Source organism: Eumetopias jubatus, unplaced genomic scaffold (assembly GCF_037043125.1).
Source record: "Eumetopias jubatus isolate StellerSeaLion01/CBP00866 unplaced genomic scaffold, mEumJub1_p1.0 scaffold_1, whole genome shotgun sequence".
In the NCBI taxonomy this organism is placed as follows: Eukaryota; Metazoa; Chordata; class Mammalia; order Carnivora; family Otariidae; genus Eumetopias; species Eumetopias jubatus.
Genome location: NW_028274807.1, coordinates 144,504,091 through 144,520,102, shown reverse-complemented (window position 1 = coordinate 144,520,102; position 16,012 = coordinate 144,504,091). Strand labels below are relative to the sequence as shown.

General features: G+C 40.9%; 1 protein-coding gene across 2 annotated transcripts in view; it reads left to right on the top strand.

Moving 5' to 3' along the window:
- Nucleotides 1–16,012, top strand: part of OSBPL10 (oxysterol binding protein like 10) — a 308,560-nt gene that overhangs the window by 151,940 nt on the left and 140,608 nt on the right. Inside the window, exon 4 of one of the 2 annotated variants that reach the window (XM_028107049.2) lies at nt 6,639–6,830. The exons of the other annotated variant lie outside the window; for it this stretch is intronic. Within the exon in view, the coding sequence (XP_027962850.1) occupies nt 6,639–6,830 (192 nt within the window). The remainder of the gene's footprint in view (nt 1–6,638; nt 6,831–16,012) is intronic. 2 annotated transcript variants of the gene reach the window in all.

The following is a 16,012-nucleotide window of genomic DNA, read 5'->3' as shown; positions in this document are numbered from 1 at the left end:
AGCAGGTGACTCTAGCAGGTGACTCTTGATCTTAGGGTCATGAGTTCAAGACCTATGTTGGGTGTGGAGCCTACTTAAAAAAAATAACACCCTTCATTTTCACTGAGCTATTGACTAATAGGAAAACAAAATTCTGAATAATTTTAAGGTCCTGAATTGTACTATTTTAAAAACTGTTAGGCTTTTCCTTTTTTGTTGATGGAAGTATGCTTACTTTTGGAAGAAAAGGAATAAATCACAAGTCTTATGTTTAGCTTTCACATATTTAGAAAAATGGTGCATTAATTTTTTTCTTTTTTGGAGGAAGAGAGAGGAATGTAATGAAAGGCTTTAGTTGGTTGAATTTGTTTTTCAAAATACGCAACCAGGATGCCTGGGTGGTGTAGTTGGTTAAGTGTCCAGCTCTTGGTTTTGGCTTGGTCTAGGCTTTCAGCCTAGAGTCCACTTGAGATTCTGTCTCCCTTTCCCTCTGCCCCTCCCTCTGCAGGTGCTTTCTTTCTAAAAGAAAAGCAAAACAAAACAAAAAGCATGGGCGCTTGGGTGGCTCAGTCAGTTAAGCATCTGCTTTTGGCTCAGGTCATGATCCCAGGGTCTTGGGATCAAGCCCCGCATCTGTTCCCTGCTCAGTGGAGAACCTTCTTCTCCCTCTCCCCCTGGCCCTCCCCCTGCTTGTGCTCTCCCTGTCTCTCTCTCTCTCTCAAATAAATAAATAAAATCTTTTTAAAAAAAATGCAACCAGATTAGTTTCGGTTTTTTTGTCTCCCTTGGGCTATTTATTCTGAAATATGGTGTCTTTTTTTCCCCTTCACTATGAAAGAATTCAAGGAAGTGAGGAAAATAGGTTCCAAATTAAATGTCATCTGAATGCTGTTATAATTGACTCTCAGCGATTTTTTTCCATCAGAAAAATTTTCTATAGAAGTGGTTGCCACAAATGTATATATATTTCCCCCTTTATTCCTTTAAAAGCTTTTAAATTTCGGCTTCAGCAAGCCTAATTATCACCTTCTGATATATGTTTTTAGAGGGTTTTAGGACCAGCAGGTGATCTTTACAATGTGAGGTTCTGTTTTATTCCAAAATATTAATGGGAAATCGCCTATTACTTAAGCTAATTCTTTACTTTTAGTACCTATGTACCATTGGCATTATCTACAGACACGTTAAGTTCTATAATAGATGTATTTTTTAAAATATGAAATCATATTTTAAATGTATGTTTTCTCTGAAGCATACTGTTTTTTAGTAATTAGGATGATTACTCTTCATTTTTTTTTAGTTTTTAATTTATTTTTTAAGGAAGTGGTAAAACTGTGTCTGTTTAAGGCAGTGTTGATGAAAACAGTCTTTAAGTCCATATATTTGACTCTGGGACCACTTAACAATCCTTCATCTGTGTTGGTGCCTGAAGGCCTAATTTTAATTTACAAATGATAATGATGACACTTCATGCTAAGTTCATGACCCGTGCCCTACTTACCTCTTCTCCTTTCATTCTCCAACCATCCAGTGAGGTAGGTTAATAGTAAAATTTTAGAAGTGGAAAAGAAATAGAATTCTAGAAGTGAGAACCCCATGCCACTTTACTAGGCCATCCAGCTCATGAACGCTAGAGCTCATATCTGAACCCAGGCCATGGACTCTTTTTTTTTTTTTTTTAAGATTTTATTTATTTATTTGACAGAGAGAGACACAGCGAGAGAGGGAACACAAGCAGGGGGAGTGGGAGAGGGAGAAGCAGGCTTCCAGCTGAGCAGGGAGCCCGACGTGGGGCTCGATCCCAGGACCCTGGGATCATGACCTGAGCCGAAGGCAGACGCTTAACCGACTGAGCCACCCAGGCGCCCCAAGGCCATGGACTCTTAAGCACTTCCTGCTCACAGCCTCCTGATAGTCCAGTGATTCTGCTGTAAGCTTCCCAGACTGGACCGTATGTCTCGGCTCCTTGCTTGATTTCCCTGCCTGGACGTATTCTTTCAGGTGCATTCTCCCTCTTTTCAGTCATGCCTCTCCTTCATGCCCGTTTTAGCCAGAGAGTATGTGTACGTGTCTTCCTTGCAAACTTGGGACATTTCAGGGATCTGGGGAAGTAAGTAGGAGAAACCAAGAGGTTGTAAATACCAAGAAACCCTACTGCATGTTGAATGTCTGGGCAGGGTCTGAGCATCAGCACTCTGTCTCACCTGGGACCCCTTTCTCTTCTTTGTCAGGCCAGTGCTGTTTGGGAGAGGGGCCACAAGGGCTGATTCTCTTAGGTAAAGTGTGAATCTTGTTCCCGGAGAGAAACAGTTACCCTTGACTCCGAGTTTTTCACAGATGGCGCACTTGACATTTCTAGTCGCCCTCCCTGACGTAAATATTTGGAGTAAAAACCTGTCCTGTTGTTCCTCAAACTCTTGATAATGTTTTGTTATAAAATAGTAGCGGGGATGAGTGGTGTGATAGCTAAACACAATTTAAAAAAACACAACCTGGGAATTTTAGACAGGCCGCCTGCGGAAAGAGAGCCTTCTCGTTCCTAGTGGTTGTACAGTCTGCTGGCTGGTCTCCCTTTTTCTCTCCTGGAGCCTGATGACCTACGGAGTGTACCAAGAGTGAGGCTTTTTGTTCATATTTACCCTGAGAGGAGGCACTGGTGTGAATTAAGCCGTGAGAGCCCACAGTTAATGGGAAATTAAAGGTTTTTCAACTCAAATTTACTGCTTGTGAATTCAAGTGACAGCCATTAAGTAATGATCATGAGGTTAGACATTCACAGTGGAATAATTTGGCTCCTGGGTGAGTTTTCTTGATTTATTACCATTTACAGTGGTAGTGCTCCGAGCAAAGGCGCCTCTTTGCCAGAGTTGTCTTCTCTCTGATTTCAAATGGGTTCTCATTCTACTCAGCGTCTAGAATTGTTTTCTCCCCCTACAGTCTTGCAATGTAATGGCTGACCATATAGATTCTCCAGTAAGTATTTAATTATATTTTGGACTTCATCACCACTTTGATCCTGTAAAAAAAATAAGTAAATAAATAAATAAGGAGGAGGTCAGTCACTGCTTATGATTTTGAACTAAGTGACTTCTTAACATTTTAAAAATCAATAAGGCCTTCATCGATCAAGTTTTAAGTGATAGAGGGAAAGAAACAAACTTTGGCCGTGCAGTTTCCTACTGTGCTAAGCGTTTTATGTGCACGATCTAATTTAATCTTCATGATGGCTTTTAAGGGTCAATATTATTATTCCTTTTTTAAAGATTAGGTAATTGATGCTTAATAGGAAAGCTTAAATAACTCAAATGAAGTCAACACAGCTAGAACCTGGTACAGCTGGGGGAGGGAACCTTGGCTGTGTGTCTTAAAAGCCCAGTGAAAAAGCTGCCTTTTCTTGGGTTGGAATAAGCCTCCCAAACAATCAAAATGTTTTTCAGTAGACTCTTAATGCTTAGGCAAATTCACTGTCATTAAAGGATTAAAGAAATAGCTTCTTTCATCCTCCACACTCCAAGTGAAAACATTAAAGCAGAAAATAGATGCCTGCTGTATTTCATTGTGATCGAGGTATATGCAATTCTTAGACGAAAAATTCTCCATTTGCCTGTATATAAGGTTATTTAAAAGCAACACACTGCTTTCAGGCTTTGTCTTCCTATTAATTATATCCATGTCCAATCCAGAGAACCCTTACAAGCTCCTCTGATGTTGTGGGGCAATATAAAGTTCTGACTTCTGCCCTGCCTCACACCCCACACCCAGCCCCTCCGAGGCTTGAAAATTACAGGTCATTAACATTTAACAACTTTGAGAGCTGTTGACTGTTACCTGAGACCTGAGGCTAAGACCACTTTGAAGGTGCTGTCTGGGTGGATTTGTACACCGCTGCCTATCTGTATCTCCCCCAGGCCTGCGCAGGCTTCGGGTCCTTCACTCTCAGAGCAGCCCGCAGTGATGAGGTCAGCTCTAGCAGATCTTGCTCTTCCTCACTTCTTTGGCATTTTCTGGCTGTATTGCCAAATTAACACCCTGCTCTGCATTTTCTTACTCTGTGTGTGTGTTTGTGTGCATGTATGTGTTTCTGTGTGTATATCTTCTATCCCCAGCAATATCATAAGCATCTGTGATGAAAGACTGTCTTATACATCTCCTGTTTCTCCTTGAGACCACATAGTAGATATGCTCCTTGGCATGCAGTAGGTGTTCAGTAAATATTTGATCCCTGAAATTCAGAAGGTGGCCTGAGTCAACATATCCTGTAACTGCCTTCTCTCAAGCTGGAGTGAAGGATAGGAACATTTAGAATGGAAATTTTATGTAGAATTGAACAAATTTTGGATAAGTGATACGTTCACATGGTTCAAAGTGAAAGAACATAAAAAACCCTTTGGACCAAAAAAAAAAAATCTGCCTTCCTCTCTGTTCCTCTTTCATTCTCTGCTTCTTCACAAATAACTAGCCACTTTTTTTAGTTTTGTGGGTCTTCTGGGGTATTTTTCTGGTTTAAACAAATAATTTTAGGGGTGCCTTGGTGGCACAGTTGGTTAGGCATCTGCCTTTGGCTCAGGTCATGATCTCAGGGTCCTGAGATCTTGAGCCCTGCGTCAGGCTCCCTGCTCAGTGGAGAGTCTGCTTCTCCCTCTCCCTCTGCCACTCCTCCTCACTCGTGCTCTCTCTCAAATAAATTAAAAATCTTTAAAAAAGAAACAAATAATTGTAAGTGACTAACAATAAAAATACTCATTTTTCACATTTTGATGCAGAACTTTGCATACTATGTGAAAGTTCTGCACCTTGCTTTTTGTTTTTTACTTCTCTAGAGATTTTTTTTTTCTTACAGAGCAACTCATAGAGCCCTTTCTCGTTATTCTTACACAGCTTAGTGGTGTTAGATTACGTGGGTGTACCGTTATTTACTGAGCCTGTCCCATACTGATGGGCCTTTGGGTTGTTTCCCATCTTCTGCCATTTAACATCCTTCTTCAGTGGCTCGTGGTGGGTACCTCCGCCATTTCCCCCTAGGAGCAGGTGTTTTGGAGGATATGTTCCCAAGCAGGATGTTGTGGGTCACAAGAAAGTACCTTTGTAACTGCGACACACACTGCCAGATTGCCCTCCTTGGGGCGGGGCGGGGGGGTTGTCACCTTACACTGCCACAAACCTATTCCTCTGTGACCCTGTCAACAGATAGTGTACTCAGACTTTTGGCTTTTTGCCAATCCGATGGGCCAAAGATGGTATCTAAATGTGGCTTGAATTTACATTTAATGAAGACAGTTGAATGTGTTTTCATATGGTTTAAGGACTTCATCTGTTTTTGTGAATGATCAGTGTTCCTGTCTTGCCCCATTTTAATAGTTTGCTGTTTCTTGTTAATCCCTAGGATTTCCATTCCTAATTATAAATAACGTACATTTCCATGACAACAATACTACAATTTTCAGAGTTACAGTAAGATACATAGAATTACATCTGTAATTAATATGAATGCCAACATTTCAAGCATGATGAGGCTTTTGAAACAAGTTGAAAATATTTTTCCTAATTTATTGTTTGGCTTTGTTGGTGGTGGAAGTGGTTTTTTTTTTTTTTTAGTTTGTTTATTTGTTTGTTTATTTGTTTATTTTTAGTAATCTCTGCACCCAACATGGGGCTTGAACCCATGACCCCAAGATCAGGAGTCACATACTCCTCCATCTGAGCTAGCCGGGCGCCCCTGTTGTAGTGGGTTTTTAAAGTTTTTTCCTGTGCAGAAATTTTTAATTTTTAGGTAATCAAATTTGTTGAGCTTTTCTTTTATGGCTTTTGGATTTTGAGGTGTTGGGCCTTCCCTACCCCAAGGCTACATGTTTTCTTGTGCTTTCTTTTTCTTAATATCTTTGATCGATTTGGGGTCTATGATCTGTGAGATGAATCCAACTTTGTTTTCCAGATGGCTGCCCAGTCATCCCAATACCAGTTATTGAAAAAATTCATCTCCACTAGGTTGAAATGTCATCTTTATCCTATACTAAATTGTTACTGGGATTATATATTCTTCTAGGATGAAATAAGAGCAGTACACTAACAAATGGGGATTAATTGGTTGGTAACTGAGGACTTTCAGTTATGCAGCGGACATTTATTAAGCACCTAATAAATTAGACAATCAGGATGTGCCAGGTCTTGGGGATATAATGATGAGTTTGGAAAAATCTCTTAGGAAGGTAGCTGTACAAAGAATATAATCTTGCTGTAGTGGAATAGGAGCAGCAGGGAGGCTGAGGCAGACAGGGAGATGATTCACACATCAGGAAACAACAGAGTCTTAAGACTCAGCTGAAGTCTGCCAGCGTGAGGGGAAGAACGTTCTAGGTAGAGGAGCTAATTTATGCAGAGGCACAGATCCGTAAGAGTCTGTGGCATTTGGGGGGACTCCGTAGCTTCTCATGGCCAATAGAGTAGGACAGGAAACACAGAGCATAGTTAATGGACATTGTCTCTTTTAAGTGAGTGTGGGATTTGGGCATGTAGTGTTTCTGTACCTCCCCCATCCCTTCATCCCTCTAAATAGACAAAGGGGAAAGATTAAGCGAAGGGGTCCCAGATAAATGGAAGCCAGTCCTTAGCTGTGTTCTGCAGGTCGGTTGCTGAGTTTTGACACCTGTTGCTTATTCTAGACGACTCCAAGTTCCCGAAGCCGCAGTCTCACTTTGCTCCCCCATGGAACGCCCAATCCTGCGTCTCCCTGTAGCCAGAGACACCTCGGCGCGGGGGCCCCCGGTGTTGTCACAATCACGCATCACAAGTCGCCTGCAGCTGCCCGAAGAGCCAAGAGTCAGTATCCTGGCCAGCTTCACGAAGTCAGAGAGGTAGGCTTTGCTCTCCTACCAGGTTGAGTGGTCCCTGGGCGCTGAGGGCCGCTACCACTGTGCTGCCACCTTCCCTTCCCTTGTACCATCTTGGCTAAGAGAGATGGCCAGCAGCCAGCCTCCCAGCCATGACAGTGTTGCCTCCTGGTTACAGAAAAAATAATTTGTTTCTGCGTGAGGTGAGGTGAAGTGAGGTGTTTAGGAGACCTGTGAGAGCTTAGAAAGCAGGGAAATCCAGCCTACAGACACATGGGTGCAAGTAGAAGTAGAGTCAATCAAAGTCTCCCCATGGTCATGGCAAAGAAATAGACAGTACACGGTCATGGGTAGCCAGGAAATAATTGAAGTCGTTTTGAAACTCAGGACGTGTGAGACCTTTTTCTGCCTTGCCTCACTCATGAGGTGCCTCCCTTGGTCTTCCCATCACAGACCACTCTCAGCAGAGTGCTGGGGAGTGAAGGAGCACTGTCTTTCGAGTCAGAAGACTCTGTTCTTTGGAAGTAAGTCTTTCAAAGCTTTGAACTGGAGTTTCTGCATCTGTAGACTGGAAATAACCCAGGCCCTCCCTTCCTCTCAAGGGAGATTTGAGGCTTACTGTGATTGTGCATTTGAAAGCCTTTCAGCTGTGAGTGCCTTATGAACCTATGTAGAACTATGCTTTGTTTTTACTTTTGACCCACTGGGAAGTCATCAATTTGGGAATCCTACTTCCTTAGTGTTCATATCATCTTTTGCAACTGTTCCTGGGAATGGACTATATGAAATAAATGGTAGTGGTCTTGGGTGCCTACCTTGTGTTGAGGCTTTTGGCCCTGCAGCTGGCTTGAGGGTGGACCAGCCCATCCTCTGATGGAAGCAGCAGGGCCCTGGCTCGTGGTGAGCAGCACAATGGGCCTCCTAGCGTAGGGTCTTGTTGCTCAAGTCAGCACGCATCTTGTTTTATTTTCTAAATGTCACCAGCCAAGTAGTGCTGGGTCAGCCTGCTATCTTGGTCTGACTCTGGCCCAGGACTGAAAAACTGAAATCTTCTGAATCAAATCTGTAGATGCATTTTTTTTGTTATCAAGTTATTCAGATAATAACTTTTTCCTGATAGATTTACACACACCTGTACTCTGTCTTGCCTAATAAAGAGAAGATACAGAGTCAAATGCTGCCTTTAATATAGTCACCCTGATTTTTTTTTTTTTTTTTTTTTAATGGTGTTTCGCTCTGAGCTTAACTTTGACACACTGGATGATATGAGGAATGGTCACGCACTTGTATATATTTTTCAGTTTTCATAGCATCTTAAAAAAAAAACTATTAGAGAAACGCTTCGTGCCCAAAGTGGAACAGAATAATGGTACCCATCACCCAGTATCAGCAGTTCCAACTTTCTGTTGTTCTTGTTCATCTGTTTTCCCTCTACCACTTTTTCTTTTTTTGCTGGAGTATTTCAAGGAAATCATAAATATTATATCATTTTATGATTGCCAGTAAATGCTTTCATATTTATCTAACAAATAAGGACTTAAAAAAAAAAACAACTTGACCACAACACTGTCATAGTCGCTTTTATGTAAACCTCACTGCAGATACTTTTGCAAGTATGTTAGAGATGACAACTTTTAAAAAAAGGAAAAAAAGAAAAAAGGCAGGTTGAAAGTTCATGGTATTGTGAGAATTCTCTTCTGTGATAATGGATCGCTGATAGACTCACTCTTACAAGTGGTGCTAGGAAGCCTGGAGTATATGAAAAAAAGTGGGGGCGCTTGCACTGAATGAGCTGTGGCCTCAGTAAAAGTTGAGGTGACTTAGCTTCATTTTCAGTAGCACATGATGCAATTTAATGCCCAGATCTTTTCTTCCTCCATTTTTTTTTTAGGATTTTATTTATTTATTTGACATAGAGAGAGACAGTGAAAGCAGGAACACAAGCAGGGGGAGTGGGAGAGGGAGAAGCAGGCTTCCTGCCGAGCAGGGAGCCCGATGCGGGGCTCGATCCCAGGACCCCGGGATCGTGACCTGAGCTGAAGGCGGACGCCCAATGACTGAGCCACCCAGGCGCCCTTTTCTTCCTCCATTTTTAAGAAGTTTTTAAAAGAATAAAAGTATGTTCTTGAAGCATATGCATATAAAAATAATTATGTAAAAGTATATAATGAAGTACAAAAGAAGAAAATCAGAAGTACCCATAATCTTACCTCCTTTCAGATAACAATTATGTAAGCTTTCAGTGAATTTACTTCTGGGGTATTTTTTCTGTATGTCACATGTATAGATAAGTAAAACTTACATAGTATGATCTAAACTTTGTCAACAATGACATAAATGCTCCTTTTTTCTTTATCCTATTGTTTTCTCTCCATTTTCCACCCATGGGGGCAATTATTTGAAATTTCCCCAAGAAATTTCATTATGTGGAAAATAGGTAAAATGCCTCCATAGCTATATAGTGATTTTATTTTTGTATTCCTGGGCAATCGTTTATTTCTTCAGGCTGTTGCTTTTGTCTACTGATAATCTTTCTTGCTGAAATCTAATTTTAAGTGAGCTCGTTGAGACATAAGTATAAACATTGGCAGTTGAGAGAATTGTAGGGTGCTGAACACCTCTGAGGGAAGAGTTTAAAGTTCAGATTCTCAGATACCCTGTCCAGCTTCACTCCTGATTGGCGAATGATAGCTGTTTGAAGACATCTGTCATTTTATGATGTGGGCAGATCCACCTTGGGAACAATCTGAGAAAATTTCACTCATACCAGAAAGCTCTGCAGTTTTAAAAGTATATTAATTTCAGAATATAAAGCCTTGGCTTTGGATTCCACTGTATTTATCTATAAAATAACTAGAGGAAAATGGAATAGCATTTTTAACCCAGCTGTATGGGGAAGATAAACTTAGGACCACTGAAGCAATGAGGAAAATTGTCATACACAAGACAGATGTACCTGAATATCTGAAGGGGGGAAAAAAAAGAAAAATAGCCCGGCCAGAGGCAAGAGAATAAATATTAAATGAAATTTCATAGCATGGGTGAAGATAATGGGACAGTTTTAAAGATTAAGTGGTTATCACCCAAAATATAAAGAATTGAGATCTCAAAGGTCAGTACCCAAAGTCCTCACTAGAAGTGGTTAGGAGAGATGAATATAGGGAATTTGAAACAACAGGCCTATCCTTGTTAGCAATTAAAGAAATGAAAATTAGGGCTACCTTTTCTATCAAATTATCAGAAATAATTATGGCCCATTATAGGAGGGTGTTAAGAAATACTGGTCTTGCTGCATATTGTCTTTTTGCTACAGCCTGGTGATCTATAATAAGAATTAAACACAAAGCTGTTCATTGCCATTGACCCATGAATTCCCCGTTGAGAACTATATTCTGAGGAACTAGTCTGTGGAATTGGGGTTGGAGGAAGACAGTTAATTTGGGTAAAGCTATTCATACTAATAAAGCAATAGATTCAACACAAAACATCATGGAAATAACTAAAACAATAATTCACATCAGATACTGAATTACTGTGTAGCAGCTTAAGATAAAAGTCATGTGTAAGAGGGGCACCTGGCTGGCTCAGTCGGTAGAGCATGTGACTCTTGATCTGGGTCCTGAGTTCAAGCCACACGTTGGGTGTGGAGCCTACTCAAAAAAAAAAAAAAAAAAAAAAAGTCACAAGTCAGCACTATGACTACATGAATTGTGTGGGAAATAAGAAAATCAGGATACAGAATAATATGTGCACATTGGACCCTATGTCCCTCTTAATAAAGTCAGAAATTGTTTAAAACTGGTGGTTTCAGAATTTTGGATTCTACTTGTAAACTAAAATTTAGAAGTAGAATTTTGGGAGCAGCATGATGTTGCAACTATTAAAATTTGACCAGCATGGGCATTTTGAAAGCATAGTGACAGTCTGTGGTTACTACCATCTCAGAAAAGCACATTTAATGCCCCCCTCCCCTGCCACCTCCAAGGCATATAATCCCTTAAGAAAGAGCCACTCATTGCACTGAATAAATTTAGTTTTATGAAAAACATACTAAATTTTCCCTGTTATTAATATTTTATCTTGAATTGGAAGAATATTCATCATGGATTGATTCTAGCCTATGAATCTGTGTTTTTTAAACCATCGATCACCACTGACTTTTTTTTTTTTTTAATCCTGTCACCATCTTACTCCTTGCTGTCCATCGAATAAAGATTGTACTCTTCAGCATGGCAAGCAAGGCCTTCCATAGTCTGTCCATCTCTATGACCTGCCCTCAGCATGCCTGCTCATCCCCACCATGTACTTACCGCCTCCCTCTTTTGGGAGGTATGTTGCCCAAGTAGAACTTTCTGCCATGATGGAAATACTCTGTCCTGTGCGTTCTCTAGGGGAGCCACCACTTACACGGGGCTAATGAGCTCTTGAAATGTGCTAGTCTGAACTGTACATCTAGATGTACTGTGAATGTAAAATGCACACTAGATTTCAAAATAGTACCAAAAAAGGTAAAATGTTTCATTAGGGATGTTTTAATACTCCTTGCTTGTAGAAATGAAAATATTTTCTAGGTTAGGTGAAATTAAATATATTAAATTTCACTTTACCTGATTCCTTTTTTTTTAACCCTTTTAAGTGTGCCTACTAGAAAATTTAAAATTACGTGCCTCCCATTAGCGGCTAGAGTTGTATTTCTTCGATAGCACTGCCCTCGGTTGTGAGCTTCCTCACTCCGTCCCTCCTCCACCCATTGCACAGGTTCCGAGCCCCTCCTATGTGTCAGACTGGATTTTTTTTTTTAAAGATTTTTTTATTTATTTGAGAGAGAGCGCATGCATGTGCATGAGCACAAGTGGGGAGGGGGGAGGGACAAGCAGACTCCCCACTGAGTGCAGAGCCCAACAGGGGGGCTCCATCCCACTGTTCACGACCTGAGCCGAAGTCAGACACTTAACCGACTGCACCACCCACCCAGGCACCCAGACTGGATTTTTATGCTAAAAGCCATGTCCTATTCATCTTGGCCCCTTCTAGCCCTAGCACAACTGCTGGGCATGTTGGTTGGACAAACTGATTCGAGGACCCATTTTTCTAGCAGAGTGGTTTAGAAACAGAATGTGGAGGCATTCATGGATTGCTTGGTACCCATACACAGTGGATAGTGACCGGTCAAGGACTGAGTCAGGTAGTCACAGGGTTTCCTCTGACAATGAGAGCACTGGATGGGGGTATTCCTGTCTGGGTGGGTAATGGGAAAGCGATGATGGTGCGAGCCTCCAAATGCGCCACTGGAATTGTTTTCTAAATAGGTTCTAAAATATTTTTATAAATCAGTTTGAGCCCTCGGATGTTTGAGAATACGATGGCTGGAAATTATGGCACTTACTTGCATTAACTTTAATGCAAGTGACATTAATAGTGATGTTTTTTTTGTGACATTTAGTGTCATTTAGTGACACTATAATGGGTTTTAACGTGGCTTATGTTTATTTAAATGGGCACAAGTTCAGTGTGGTACAAGTACAATGTGATTTTTATAAAATTCTTGTTTGCTAGGTGCTTTCTGAAAAATACATGTTTGTAGTAGTCTGTGTGTATGCGTACACACCTGCTTACACCCATGAATTGAGTAGAAGAATATAAAGTAGGGAAGTCAAGATGTTTCTTCTTAATTCATTACTGTTTCCCAAAAGTGACCCCTGAAGAAATGATCAGTGTGTCTGCAAGCATGAGAGCCTGAGTATGTTTGTGTACGTGCACAGATTTGTGTGTATGTGTGGGACTATGTGTGGTGGACATGGGTCTTATTTTAACTGTTTTCCTCCTTGGATTAGAGTTGAAAATTCTCTAAAGAGAGTTCCTACTAAAAAAGTTCTCTGAATCCAAATACGGTATAAGCTTGGACATAACAAATATTTGAGAAACAGAACAAACTTGGTAGAGCCCAGGTTCTTGTGTCTTTGACCAAATAATGTTTTATGTGACATTTGAGACTTAAAAAAAAAAAAACAACCCAACAGTTAATTCAACTGGGAGACTGTGTCTGGATTCTGTAGCTTGACGAGGGAAAAGGTCATTCATGCTATTGAATTGTAATGGGTATGTGTGAGGCATAAATTTAGTTTTAATTAAGCTTTCAATGGTAATTTATTGACATGTAGGAATTATCCTTTCCTTATACTATTGTTAGCTTGCTTCTAGGCACATATCCTTTTGGAGAGCGAGCTGTGTGTGTTGCATTGGTTTACGTTGGGTGGGTAAACTGTACCGAGGCTGTGTCATTTAATATAGTTTTAAATAAACCTTCCAGAGTATAATATATGCCGATATGTGTTTATGTGGTTCCTGCTGTGTGACTATATGTTTCTCCATGTAATTCATATTTATTTAATACACATACAAGGGAAGGCCCTTTAATGAAAGTGCCATCTTTATAAATAATATCGGCTCAGTATTCTCTCCCTTCAGGATGGTTTGGTTTGATCCTGGTGCACATGGATGAGGTGCATACCTGGTCAGAAACCTTGATTCGTGTACAGCCTTTACTATGGAAGCAGCAACTGTCAAAGATCTTTCCCTAACGAATTTTATTAGCCAATCAATTTTAAGGTAGCGGTCAGTGCTGACGGCATTGAATGTGAGCAATTCCATCACCAGGGAAACCGCATTTAGGGGATAAAGTAAATTTATCCTTTGTGTGAGCAGAACGATTATTTGGGAAAAAAGAAAAGTCCTGAATTAATTCTTCTGTGCACTTTTTTGGATAAATGATGACAAGTAACCCGTGCATGCATTTTTAGTAGCAATTTGCCATCTTTCAAAATAGGTCTGCTCCAGACTTCAGTTTTCAAAAATTGTAATGTGGAGTATGTGGATAGCAGTTGTCTCCAAATGTTTTAAAAGCAGTAGAGTGTTGTTTGAATAGAAATACTATAGATCCTTACTGTATAAAAACAATGCTTTATGAGTGCAGATTTACTTTAGAAGATAAGAGGGGCATTTATTGATGACGATGAAGCAAGTTGACTTGGAATAGGGAGGATTTACGACCACCGTGGGAATCTTTCATCATCCTCTGATGAGAGTATCCGTGCCATTTAAAACAAACATTTGTGTGGTCCATGGAACACCTTGGAGATCCTCTGTTTTGAGTCATTGGATTTTGGCAGTAATGGCATTTCAGGTGAACACCACCACAAGCAAAATGATGAGATAGTGTCCCCAGTCAACCTCCAACTTGTCTTTCAACCTGCTGCTCTGGGAGAAGGATGTTCGTTCTGGTGTCTCTGCTGGCTCAGGGCAGGACTCGCTGGAATGTCAAAGATGGGGGAGGCTGAAGTCAGAATTAACCACAAAAGACCTAACTGCCTGGTCTCCCAGAAAGTTAGGAGCCTTGTAATGCAAATCCCTCTTTTCTTTCAGTTGATTCTCTCTCTCTCTCTCTCTCTTTTTTTTTTTTGCACATGAGCCAGTTCCTTGCAGTAATCTCTTAATACGGATCTCCTACAGGTTCTGTTTCCTCTGGTTGAACCCTGCCTGCTACATCTCTCTTTATCTTAACCTCCTTATGCCTCAGTTTTCCATCTGTAAAATAGGGTCCACCCAATGTGGGGCTCTCACATGACTCTCTTGTCAGGCTCTTTTATTACCTTGTTACATTTGGAAATTAGGCATTTGCTAATTTATTATCTGACACTTGTTGTCCCTCCATAGAGAAGTGTTTTTTTTTAACCTCTTTATTCCTCAGTGCTTAGGACAGCACCTAGCACATAGTAGGTGCTCAATAAAAATTTGAGTAAATGAATGATTTTCCATGAAGGGAATCCTAGCCATTGGGAAACACTCCTCCACTGATTTGGTTAAAAGCTTTTGGAGAAGAGGGAGTTTCTTGCCCTGTAAGCATATTTTTAGGAGACTCATGGTCCCAGAGCAGAAGCAATGTAGAATTCGGCCCAACTGTATTATGTATTTGTGGAGGCTACCTTCCACTATGCCCCAGACATGCTTGGGTAGTTCTTTTCTTGATCCTTGGTGCACTTTATGTCCACCTACATTTTTAACAAATATCTTTGTTAGAGTTATTTTTCTTAACCTCCCCACTAATGTATAAACTCTTTCCCAGAAGGCATGGATTCATTAGCAATAGTGACAGTTACATGGACAATAATATTTCGAACTTACAGGAACCTTACTCTGTGCCCAGTACTGCTGTCAGCTCTACTTGTGTTATACCCTCAAGTCAACCCTGTGAAGTAGATACTATCATTGTCTCTGTTTTACAGATGGGAAACTGAGGCATAAGGAGGTTAAGACAAAGAGAGATGTAGCAGCCAGGGTTCAACCAGAGAAACGGAACCAGTAGGAGATCCATATTAAGAGATTGATTGCAAGGAATTGGCTCACAGGCGAGTATGGGGCCTGTCCAAGCAGGTTTAAGATTGCAGGGCAGACAGGAATCCTCAGACACTGTCTGAAGTGAGGATCTACCCATAAAGTTGCTACTGCGCCAAGGAAGCCTTGGCTCTGCTCTTCAGACCTTTCAGCTGAATCAGGCCCACCCAGGCTTATGTAGGTCATCTTTCTTACTGAAAGTCAACTGCTTATGGGTTTTAATCACATCTACAGAATGCCTCACAGAAACAGATGAGTGTTTGATGGAATCTCTGGGTGCTGTCATCTTGCCAGTTTCAAGAAAGAGGGGTGATGGTTTGAGTGGTTCATGTTGACCAGCTTCTTGAGTTTTGTGCCGTGTGACTCTGCCATCCTGACCAAAGCTGATCAGACCAGCTGCCGGCTTTATCGTCCAGTCTGGCCATTGGAATTTGAGGTGGACTTACGTGGGAACTCCAGGGCAAAGTTAACCACCCTTTTAGGGCATGAATGGGAAGCACACAGATGTCAAGAGGTAGAGAAACTTTTGCCAACTGAGTGTAAGCAGCTAAGTCACAAACTGGCGACCTCCCAGAGGTTGCCCTGAGAGCTGCCGTGGCATATTGGGGTTCTCCAGAGAAGCAGAACCACTCGGGTTGTGGGGGCATGTAGATGTATGTATATATATTATATATAATACATATATATATACACAGTGGACGCTTGAACAACATGGGTTTGAACTGCACGGGCCCCCTTATATGTGGATTTTTTCGATAACTAGGGTATAGTATTGTAAACATTTTTATGATTTTAATAACATTTTTTCTCTAGTT